Genomic DNA, 12,185 nt, shown 5'->3' with positions numbered 1-12,185 from the left:
TTTTAAATAGGTAAGTTTCTAGACCTCCAAGGAGGCCAGAAGATATTGGAGGTGTGGCCCCATGAAACTAGTGTCTCCAACATGCCTCTGAAAGTTTGTGTGTAAACATGATCAGTTGGGAAGAGTGATCTAATATATGATATTAATTTGTACAAAAAGGGCTCTTTTTTATTTTTTCACAATTAAATGAGACTTTTTTAACAGATAATTGATGGAAATGTATTAAAGATGAATACACATTGTATAATTAATCTTACAGGTTACTATTTTTTTAAATAATGTTCTACAAAAGAGGAGTGAGTGGCTCCTGAGCGTAGCATCGTTCTGCTATCCTTTGATTGTACAATAGTCACAGCGTCAACACGACATTGCCATCTACTGGCAGAAACCTTACAAATTGCAATACGTGACATTTTAGAATATTTGTAATTACACTTATTTTATGCAAAAACGATAGAAAATTATAAAATGTAATATAAAATTAACTGTACTTTATTTTATATATTTGAAACTAAATCAATGCAAGATCTTTGCACTCGGCCTACATTTCCCATGACTAGCAAAGACTGTACCCAGAAGGACTGTCCTCGCGCGCCGAAAATGCACTGCTCCTGCGCATCTTCACTGATCTGTAAACACTCGGGATGGAACAAACGGGTAACGTGGCCTGTAAATGTAGGGTATGTTTGGGTGACGATAATGGTGCAAACGTGTGCAACTGATGAACACATGTTGCTTATGAATTTAACCTTGGTTTTATTCTTTGGCTTAAAGGAGACGCAACAAAGCGGTAACGCGACAGGCCGTGCGAATAATTAGGTTTACTATAGCTTTAAGAACGCAAAAATAGTGTCTGGTTCTTTAAAAATGGATATTGGTTTCTTATTATATCTAGTAAGCCTTAAAGTTTTCAATTATTGATCAATAAATTAATGTTTATAATTTGCGGACAAGGCCCACATTCTGTGAAATATGTTACACAGTCGGATTACGGCCTCTATCAAACAAAACGTTTTTATCTATTTTATATCAAATGTAAACATTGTTTTCTTTCAGTATCCGAAAAATTTATAAATACGGTGCAGGAGAAAAGGGTAGGAAACGGGAACACGCGGCGATGGAGCCGCAAATCGCCCAATCCGGCGATAACAATAAAGGGGAAGAGACCGAGGATGACAAGGCCACGGTGCAATCCCCGCCCTCTAGTGAAGTGGTCACCCCGCGTAGGACTACAAGAGGCCGGGGAGTAGGCCGGCAAAAGAAAGGGGTTTCTCCCTCACCAGATACGAATGGAGCAACACCAACCACACCAAGTTCTGGAAGGGTGTTACGTGACCGGTCTACACGAACGGTACCAGCTTGGCTGCAGAGCGAGAAAAGTGACGATGCTGAAGAATCTAGCCCGGACACCGCCGTAAACCGCCGAAGGAAGGCTGCCTGTCCCAGACCCAGGAAAAATGCTGCCTCCGCAGCTTCAATAGAAAGTACAGGAGAGGCCGAAGATGACAGTGGTCATGAGTACGTTCGTATTTACGTGCCTTCCTTCACTTATATATTGCAATATAGCTTAGTCCTCAGCGATGCGTGGAACATCTATTTGAAATGCCTGTAAAACTGTCAATCTTCCTTGTAAACATTTTAATGCAATGCCCATATGTAATAAGTTGCATGCAGTGCAGCTCATTTTATGCTCTAAAAAGTACTCCTTCCTGTAACTGTTGAAAGAGGGAGGGGTAAAACTACACTAAACTTTCTAGTCTTTACCTGTCCTCTCATTAGCGGTGTGCACGGTTTGTCATGTCCAAATGATGTGTTCACTGACATCTCATGTTTAAGGATCATGGGACATTGTGCATAAATTAAGATAATCCCAGCTGAAACGTCATCACTATTTTAACAACAGACTGTATATTTCTCTCCTCGGCAGCAAAGGGGACCCAAAGAAGTCAGCTGATGTTCAAGGTAGGTGACCAATGACACACTGTGTGACAAAATAAACACAGACCTGTAACTACACTAACAAACTCTTAGGCCTGTTGTTGTATTCTAGTTCAGCGTGTGTATGATGGCACTCACTTTGCCCCCGCCAGCCCCTCCTCGCTCACGCCGTGCCAAGGTCACCTTTGCCCGCAGTGCCAGGGGGTCTGCAACACCCGTTTGCAAAAGCGAGCCAGGCGCCGAAAACTCGACTGGTAAGCACCCCAAACCGGTTAACTGTGTCTCGGCTTTAGCTCATTTAGGCCCAATTGTTCTTGTTTTACATGTTGTGTGGCTGTTGCGGTTTCGGTTTCCATTCCAATGTTCTGTGGGCATCGAGTCAATTTCATGACGGCAAATTGAAACCGCCTGTCATTGTACTTGCTGTAGTGTGACGGTGACCTCTTATTTTTTCAGTTGAGGTGGAGGCCAAGGCAGTTGAGAAGCAGGCCGCTGGGATGTGAGTACATACCGCAGGCACGCACATCTGATGTCTGGATGGCTACATGCTCGCATGCCCGTATGCGTGAGACATACTTGGGTCTTTCTTTCCGCTCTGCCCTGGTAACAGCAACTTCTCTCTCTGCGCAGCGAGAAGAAAGAGGAGAGCGAGGACGACGTTCTGTTGGGAGGGGACGATGAGCCCACTTTCCAAGACGACCCGAAAGTCTTCAACGTCCAACCGCAGTCACAGAGGTAACGTGGGTGAGATATTGTGTGGATGAGACACTGTGAGGTCATTTTTTTGTGTGTGAGGGTGCTCAAAATGAATAAGACAGAATCGAAATTTGCCTCTGAGGTTGTAATGAAAAAGCAGTAGTATGATGTTCTCGTCCCAACTAATGTGTTCTGCCTCTGTGATAAACTTGTCCCCTACTTTGGTCTCTATAAGACAGATGATGCTTTTCATAGAAGACACCTGTCATTTGCTCTTTGTGGGCATTATTTTCTTTCCAGCATTTAGGCATCAGGCTTTTACCTTGCCTGGTTGGTTGAATAAAATAAAGAATAATAATAGCAAATTGAGGCCTTTTTTTTCTTTTAAAGTGTTCTGTTTTTTTTACTTTTACCAATTTTTTCCCTCCAAAATCTTGTTAAATCCAATTTGGGATTTAGGCCCCGTTTCATCACAGCAATACCCAGTAGACTTGGGACAGTTGATATTGCGATGTCTTCTCTACCACTGTCATTGCCATTCTGGGGCCGTATTCACAAAACATCTTAGGGTGGCTTGCCCACTTCAGGTTGGTGGAGAGTTCTTGCCTCAAGTGGAGGAGTTTAAGTATCTAGGGGTCTTGTTCACGAGTGAGGGACTCTCACGTTCCTACTCTCACCTATGGTCATGAGCTTTGGGTCATGACCGAAAGGACAAGATCCCGGATACAGGCGGCCAAAATGTGCTTTCTCCGCATGGTGGCTGGGCGATCCCTTAGAGATAGGGTGAGAAGCTCGGTCACCCGGGAGGAGCTCAGAGTAGAGCCGCTGCTGCTCCACATTGAGAGGGGTCAGCTGAGGTGGCGGGAAGTCTGGGCATCCCTGCTTAGACTGCTGCCCCCGCGACCCGGCCCTGGATAAGAGGAAGATGATGGATGGATCTTAAGGCTAAAAGTTGCTCCTAACTTGAAAAATGGCTGTGTCAGTTCTATCTTTAGGACTCCTAAATATTTCAATACACCTAAGTATTTCACTAAGTGTTTTAGTGCTAAAATCAGGTCCTAAATCTGTGAATAGTTAGGAGTATTCAAGAGGACTCACAAACAAACAATCCTAAACGGGCTGCTGCTGGGAATCCGCCTCATAATCAGGTTGATGTTTTAGAAACATTTAATGATACTGAGCTTTTAACAAGGTATCGCCTTAATCAAAAGAGTATTATGATCATAGTAGACCTTTATCATTGATGCATTCACTTCACCAACAAACAAACTCTCCAGTAATACCAAAGATCAAGGTTGTGACAACTCTACGCTACTTGGCCAAAGGGAAAATGCAGCACAGACGGACTACATATATCTCAGTCATCTGTCAGTAGAATATTACTATCATACAGTAAATGCCCTCTCCAGACCCCATATCGTCTGACAAATCATTTGGTTTCCTGATAAAGTTCGCCAACTGCAAAGAAACAAAGCCCACTTCATGGTCATAGCTGGACCACTCAGTGTAGTTGGTGCTATAGATGGGACACATAACTGCACAAATTATCGCAACATCAAAAGATGAACATACATTTGTTTACAAGCTGCCGGACATGAGGCTGATAATTAACTGAACGAATCTTGACTAGTCAGTATAATATTTAATCAGTAACACTTAGCCTACATTTTAATATCTTTATCTCAACATGACACATCCCACTACAGTATTGCTATGATGAATTCACTGACAGAGACCCCTCCCCTATCAGCCAATCACTGTGGGCGTAGCGGAACACAACATTATCCATAGCAACAGTGTCAACTCCGCCCTTTCTCTTTGCTTAAGATTTCTCCCCGTTCCTTAGTAAAAGTTGGTCTTAGCAGCTTTCTGAATAGGTTTTAAGAGGAAACTTTAGTTAGGAACTTTAAGTGATGTCTAGGAGTCCTAGTGGTAACAGAAAATGTTTTGTGAATACGGCCCCTGGTTGTTAGCACGCTGCTCACTTGACCTGGGAAATCGTGACATGAAATCCTTACACGCCAGAGGTTACCCACTCTCTGGCCTTCCACCTCGATAGAGATCCAACCCTCACCCTGCGCCTCTGCTCAGCATTTCAAGTCTAGAACGAGTCGTTCTAAGGTGCTGTGCCGCGCACTGTGTATTTGGGTGCGCCAACATTCCTGTCACCGTTGTCCACTACATTCTAAAAAACACATCCATATGAAGGATGCCGTGCCTGTAGGCTTGTCACTATAAAGGATGCTCTTTAACCTTCCCTCCCAACCTCTAATTTAAATTGTACTTAAATGAAAGAGGCCTGTACCTTTGAGATCGACAGCTTTTATCCGTCTCTCGCCTGTTGAGAATGGGGCAGCCATATGCACGTAAGGTGACCCTAAGACACAAAGAAAATGGTCCAAAAGCACAAAATCGTCTAAATGATGGGCGGTCCCAGACAATTTGGCAGGCGACCGTTTTATTTAATTGGCCTTTAATAAATTGTCTGCCAAAAGCAAGGTGGCGTGTGTGTGTGTGTGTGTGTGTGTGTGTGTGTGTGTGTGTGTGTGTGGGGATATGAGTTTGAGCACTGTGATTGTGTTACAGTGGGGAGGAGGTGATCAGCAGTGATGATGAAGTTCCCTTCAGAGATGACCTCAACGACCAGAGCTACGACCCCGACGTTGAGGCCATTAGGTGTGTCTGTCGTATTGGACTCCCTCGTGTTGGTTTGTGTGTGTGGACGATGCATCAGGAATGAAGGAGAAGTGTGGACCAGTCCTGGTGGTTGGGGACTTTTCATGACTGGTTACTTGAACATGGAGATTTTGCTGGAATTAGAATACTTGCAAAGATAGAGGATGGAGCTTATTAATGGGGGATAGTATTGATTATTACATAACCTGCTTTTGTCTTTGACAATATAATGCAGCATTTTGACTCAATATATTTGCTCTAGTAAATAGGAAATGTTATTTACTAGACCCATGGGAGGGAAAGCTGGTAACTGTCAAAATGAATCCTCTTTCTCCCAGAGATGTCCCCAAACCACGGCGCAAACTCCCTCTGAGACAGAAAGAGAAGAAGGAGAAAGGGCTGGCGAAAGACAAGGATCCAGGGATCAAGGTGGAGGGGGGAGAGGGCACCGATGTGAAGCTGGAGAACGAGTTCGGAGAGGGAGACGCGCCCAGGAAGTAAGCACGCACACACACCACGACACACACACATCACGACACCATGACAGACACCACGACACACACACACACCTGACTCCCCACCCCTCTCCCAGAGTCTGCACCATTCCCTCATTTTCTGACACCACCTCCGTTTGAGGAAGATTCCGCCCCAGCGCCGAGCGCTGACGTCAAAGGAGCGAGTGCAGCCTTCTGTCCGCCGAATGGAAATCGTGCATTATTTTTCCTTCTCTTTATTCCCTGCTTTCCTTAAATAGTTCTCCAACTTCTTTTGTTCCCTATTTCCATCAGGAGAGGCAGGCGAAGGAAAGACGATAAAAGTCCCCGGCTCCCGAAGAGAAGGTACAGTCCGTTCTTTTTTTTTCTTAAAAATTTTTCTATCGTCATTAGTGAAACTGAACTCTGACCTCGCTGACATATGATTATCGACCCACGTGATTGGACGATTCTGTGGTGTGTCCCCCCCACAGGAAGAAGCCCCCAGTGCAGTATGTGCGCTGTGAGATGGAGGGGTGCGGCACGGTCCTGGCTCACCCTCGCTACCTGCAGGTCTGCCAGCACAACCGTAGTGGTCGCTGTAGTGACAATTAAGCACCAGAACTATTTTAGATTTTCTTTGTGATTTTCATTTTTGCATGCGCTTTAAAAAAAACAAAAAATTTTAATTAAAATTTCACATCCTGGGTTGCCTGCTGAGATGGAAATGACACACAACTTCTGTTGTATGGAATAACGCTTCTTTTCCGCCCGTTCTCTTTATCTCACTTTGTGACCTGGTGTTTTTTCCTGTCATTCGCAGCACCATATTAAATACCAGCACCTGTTGAAGAAAAAGTATGTTTGTCCTCACCCATCCTGTGGAAGACTCTTCAGGCTGCAGAAACAGCTACTTCGCCATGCCAAGCACCACACAGGTAACACACACCATATTTCAGTGACAATGTGCAGGACTATTGATTTAGATTTTTCATTCAAAATGTTTTATCTCGGTAACTAAACTTTTTATCGTTACCCAAACTCTGAACCTAAACAACCCGTAAGCCAACAAAAGCATTTTGAAAAGTCAGAACCGTGTTTCATGTTATCGTGTGATGTTGGGAATTCTGGTGAGATTTGGTCCTGCAATGGTAGGAAAACCAGAACAACGACATACAGAAAGAGGGGCCCAAAGAAACAGAAAGAGGGGCCCAAAGACACGCACACACTGAATACCACACTGCCTGGTGAAAAGACGACACACCCGTCGCACGCTCCTCACATCTTTCCTACAGATCTAGAAAGGGATTTCATTGGATTTGTTACTTTCTCCTCCAGATCTTTTGAACCTGACAAAATGCATGCTGTTGGCTAGAACGTGATGCTGCTTCCGCAGTAATTACATTGAGATGCTCAATAACATTGCATTTACTCGGGTTCATTGGCCTGCATTACCAAAAGAAAACGGCTTGTGTTAAAGATCCATTCCAAATCATTCAGTAGGTTCACAACAAAACCTTTAATTAATACTGCCGGTTCACGTGGCGTATAAATGAACTGTTTAACGACATATGAAAAGCAGAGGTTTTAGTCTAATCCAATGTAATCTGTAGTTCGGCCCATTTACTTTCTGCTCATATTGAAAGAGGTAAGCTCTTCATTTCTCACCCCTTAACCCAAATGGACCCAGATAGTTATTGAGCTTTCAACCGATTACACAACACCCAGGTAAAAAGTTTAAATCTTGTTTAAAAAACTTGGAGAGTTGTTTTTCAGCAAGAGTGTAGCATACTTTTTGATGCTGCATCAGAATGGTTTTCCATGATGTGTTTTATGGTCTTCGAATAGATCTTCAACCATCTTCCAGGGTCCCCCCAGTCATTCCATCTCAGATGTATCTCAGAGCTAACATACCTGAATCAACTTATTAACTAATTAACAAGCCCTTACCCGTTGAATAAGGTGAACTTGTTCAGGGCAAAAAACTAAACTGTGAGATGGCTAGGGGGTCCCCAGGAGAGGGTTGAACATCTATGGATTAAACTATAATTTTCTTCTGAGGGTCTTTGACCCTGAAGAGAGGGTCAAAGACCTACATGTCCACCGATCTTCCTTGTCTAACGCACGGTAAATGGGTGCGCACACCCACACCACACTGAATCAGAGCGTGGAAGAGCGTATCTGTTGAGCAACTGATTACCCACTCTGGTTTGCTACCGTTCCCAGACCAGCGGGATTACATCTGTGAGTTCTGCGCCCGTGCCTTCAAGAGCTCCCACAACCTGGCCGTGCACCGTATGATCCACACAGGAGAGAAACCCCTTCAGTGAGTTTCCGATTCGTTTTCCGTTCGTTCGTGTGCTCTCTGTTGTTATTTCGTTGGTTTGTTTATTCACACTTCTCCTTTAAATGTCTCACTTGGCTGAACCGGCGGGTCGTTCTAGACCCATGAATTCACTCCCGTCTTTTCTCCGTCGCATTCCCTCCCTTCCTCCCTCTTGGTGTTTTCTCCTCCCTCTCGCCTCCTGCAGGTGTGAGATCTGCGGCTTCACCTGCCGCCAGAAGGCCTCCCTCAACTGGCACATGAAGAAGCATGACGCCGACGCCACCTACCAGTTCTCCTGCTCCATCTGCGGCAAGAAGTTTGAGAAGAAGGACAGCGTGGTGGCCCACAAGGCCAAGAGCCACCCGGAGGTGCTCATCGCCGAGGCCCTGGCAGCCAACGCGGGGGCCCTCATCACCACCCCCGCCACCCTGATCGACGCCCCGGGTCCCGGGGGCGGCTCCACCGGGAACCAGGGCGAGCTTGTCCGCCTGGAGCCCGCGCCGCAGGTGACCCAAGTGGGACAGCCGGCGGCCCAGCTGGGACCGGTGACTCCTCAAGTGGGCCAACGAGTGACCCAGATGGGGCAGGTGAGCCACCAGGTGGTGGTAGTGAGCCAGGAGCAGGGCCTCCACACCATGCAGGTGCCCCTGACCATCGCCCTGTCCCCCATCGACCCCCCGTCGCCCTCGGACGCCCAGCAGCAGACCCACCACACCCTGCAGCTCCAGATGCCCCTCCAGTTCGTGCAGCAGATGGCGTCGGCGTCCCCGCAGCAGCAGCAGCAGCTGTCCCTCCATTCCGGCCCGGTCGTGGCGTCCCAGCAGCCCCACCAGCTCCAGCAGATGACCCTGCAATCGTTCCAGCAGCAGCAGAGCCAGCAGCCGCAGATCCTCCACATGACCTTCCAGGCGGTGGGCGGATCTCAGGGCCACATGCAGCAGATCCCCCTGCTGGCCTCGCCCCAGCAACTCCAGGCACTCCAGAGCAGCCCGCACGTTCCCGACGTCGACGACGCATCATCCCTGGCGACCCAGGCGCGACCACAGACTCAGGATGTTCCGCTTCAGGACCCGATCACGGCGGGCTGCGGCGGAAGCTACGCCCTGGACGACTCAGCGCTCGCGGCCTCGTCTCCTCCGACGAACGCCCTTCAACAGTGCGAGAGCGTGGGCGAGGGGGAGGTGGCTTGGGAAGCGGACGGGCGGGGCGACCGGGAGGGGGAGGGGTTGACCGACGCCACAGACGTGCACATGCAACATGCTCTTATGTAGAGCTGTGCGGGCAGGTGGGAACTAGCCCCCGGAACTTCAGACCAAATTCACAGAATTTCACTTTCGCTGATAGTGAAGTGGAACAGTTGTCGGAGTAACTTGATTCAATCTGGATTTCGAGGGTTAGGGGAATTGGGAAAGTTGATAATAAAAGGGAGAGGACTAGGTATGTCCTTTCTCTTATGTATTGTGGCACCATTTGAAAACTCGTAGGTTCACTGAAATATGTATTCATAGTAACTTTTGGTAGCTTTTTAGATCTACCTGCATCAGGGCAGTTGTGTGTAAGTTGTTGCCTTTGTACATAAAGTGATGTAGCCATCCCATCAACTGGCCTTCTGTGTTTGTGTGTGTTTGTGTGTTAAGCCATCATTGTTCTCATAATAGCAGTATCATTCATAATACTACGGTACTTGATTTTTCATGTCGAACTGTGCTAAATAAGCTAGCTATAAACTGATGGCTTTGCATAAATTCATACATTTGTTGTTTTACTGACAATCATGTATTTATTTTAGGTAAAATGCCAGGTATTGTATTCTTGTCCCCCCCCCCCATTTTTTTAATTTTTATGTATGGGTTTGTGGAAGGTTCCTCATGCATCATCTAGTCCACGAGCAGTCTTGAGGCCTCCCAGGCTTAGGTTATTGCCCTATCACCAAACAAAATATATTACGGCTTGATTATGAGTTGATTGTTAAAATCTGCTGTTTAGTAGTAGGGCACAATATGCACCCCACAGAGGCCCAGGACCAAGTTTTGGAAGCCCTGATCTAATCATATAGAAATTTCATCAGTAATAAGAGGTCTTTTGATTTTTATAGTTGATTAAAATAATTGTTGTATTTTCTCACCAGTCTCTTATTTGTAATGTGGGCATAAATTCCATTGTTTCATTTCCATTACATTTTGAAACATTCTTAATGATAGTTACATTTTTCCAGTACAACTAAGATAATACTTTAGAAAATTCATAGTCATACCTTTGATGAAAACAGTATCTGAAATATATTGTACTTTTCATGAAAATATCAGATTTAAGTTTCATTTTCAACTACCCCTCTGATTCTAAGGTTACATTTAACTCTGCTGCCACTTATATCTTACCCTGCCTATGGGGTCGACTGTAATATTTTACTTCAGCCAGGTTTCATGGCAAAATACTAATTCCTATAAACCCTAGTTGCAGTGGGCAATGATAGCTGAGATATCTGTGTGGGTATAACAATATCATTGTAAATTACAATATTTGATTAATAAGTAGCCATTTTACTTCCAACAGTCTCCTCTGACCTATGTATAAATTAGGCTGATATTAATTATTTTTATTTAATAAAATTAGTTTCCCTTCCAAGGGACAGTCCACACCAAGGATGAATGTTAAATTGAACCGTACATTGGATATAAAACATTGGCATAATAGTTTGCTAATTTTGCTAATGCTAAAACCAACCATTACCATTTTCTCAGTAATAGTTTGTTAATTTTGCTAATGCTAAAACCAACCATTATCAATTTCCTTTGTAAACACTCATGTTTTTGTAACCCCACCCCAAGAGTCCCTCATCACTTTTGCCCAGGGGCCACTCTTCATCTTCCCTGGGTCTCTCTGCATTGTCTCCCTCTGGTCCAGACCACAATCTCCCTGCATAGCATCCATAAGGGATATCAGCTTGTGCTTCACCTCATATTCTCATGTGGGGCCTGGAAGACATTCAGAAGGGAAAAAGAAGACCAGGTTTTTGCCACCTCTGTTCATACCATTGTTGCAGTGAACAGCAATAAAATAAAATTAAGTACTTTTAAATTTGTACAAAAAGTGCACTCCATTTATAGTGAGTGATCTGATTGTCCAGCAATTGCCATGTTCCCTCTCACATACTTTCCACACCTTTGCCCACTCATATTATAAAATGGCTTTGTGGTCCTCAAATGGACCCATAATGATGTTCAAATCAGTGGTGGTCAGTTTAACAGTATATATTCATTTTATTCATTTAGCAGACCATTTATGTCATTTTGCATTTGTTGTGTGTTTTTATGAATCAACAACAACATATTAAACAGATTTGGGCCCAGTGATCCTTGGAATGGGTTTATAGGGCGTTATACAATATTTCACGGTAATCAACACAGATATTGTAATCCGCAGTACTCCAGCAATCAGGACACTGTATACCTCAGACATTTTTATTTATTCTACATTTGTGTGACAGGGTAAAGCAGCATTGGGCCAGTATGCAAAGGTTTGCTGGTTCTAAACCTCAAGCCGACAAGGTAAAATACCCTGTAGTTCCCTGAGTCAGATGGTAATATCTAACTCCTCCCAGGTGATTGCTGTGAATAAGAATTTAAATAACCTGTTCCCAAGTCATCACTGAAAGAATATATTTAAACCTCAAACTGAGGTGGCAGGGTAGCCAAGTGGTCAAGGGCCTTAAATGATTGGTCGCTGGTTCTAATCCAAGAGGCGACGAGCTGAAAAACCATGTTCTGGAATTTGTTCATAGCATACTTCAGAGGTATATAATTTCAGATTTCAAACAGCAAACGCTTTAAAACTGCAGAACTTTTACCACTGTCGTAAGCTGCTGCTTCAGTCAGCCAGTCTGCCAACAATCAGCACAGATACATACTTGCACATTTGTCTGTTATTTACTATTTATACCACTGCCACTTAATCACTGTAAATAACCCTGGAAATATCCTTATGGATGCTTGTTTTGTTATGGTATATCATATAATTTATTTATCCTACTTTTTTATATTTTCAACTTTTCGTTTGTAACCATTAAGACAGGATAA

General features: G+C 44.7%; 1 protein-coding gene across 1 annotated transcript; it reads left to right on the top strand.

Moving 5' to 3' along the window:
- Positions 1-783: 783 nt before the first annotated feature.
- On the top strand, positions 784-11,461 carry si:ch211-113e8.10 (E3 ubiquitin-protein ligase ZFP91). Its single transcript, XM_010903328.5, has 13 exons — positions 784-894; positions 1,057-1,518; positions 1,928-1,962; positions 2,091-2,192; positions 2,395-2,437; positions 2,569-2,673; positions 5,221-5,310; positions 5,649-5,807; positions 6,099-6,149; positions 6,278-6,356; positions 6,607-6,721; positions 8,010-8,109; positions 8,315-11,461. Exons 2-13 carry the CDS (start codon positions 1,118-1,120, stop codon positions 9,378-9,380), a joined length of 2,346 nt encoding a protein of 781 aa, XP_010901630.1. The 5' UTR covers positions 784-894; positions 1,057-1,117; the 3' UTR covers positions 9,381-11,461.
- The last annotated feature ends 724 nt before the right edge of the window (positions 11,462-12,185 follow it).

The sequence above is a fragment of the Esox lucius genome, chromosome 25 (assembly GCF_011004845.1).
Source record: "Esox lucius isolate fEsoLuc1 chromosome 25, fEsoLuc1.pri, whole genome shotgun sequence".
NCBI lineage: Eukaryota > Metazoa > Chordata > Actinopteri > Esociformes > Esocidae > Esox > Esox lucius.
This window is presented reverse-complemented; position numbering and strand designations above follow the sequence as displayed.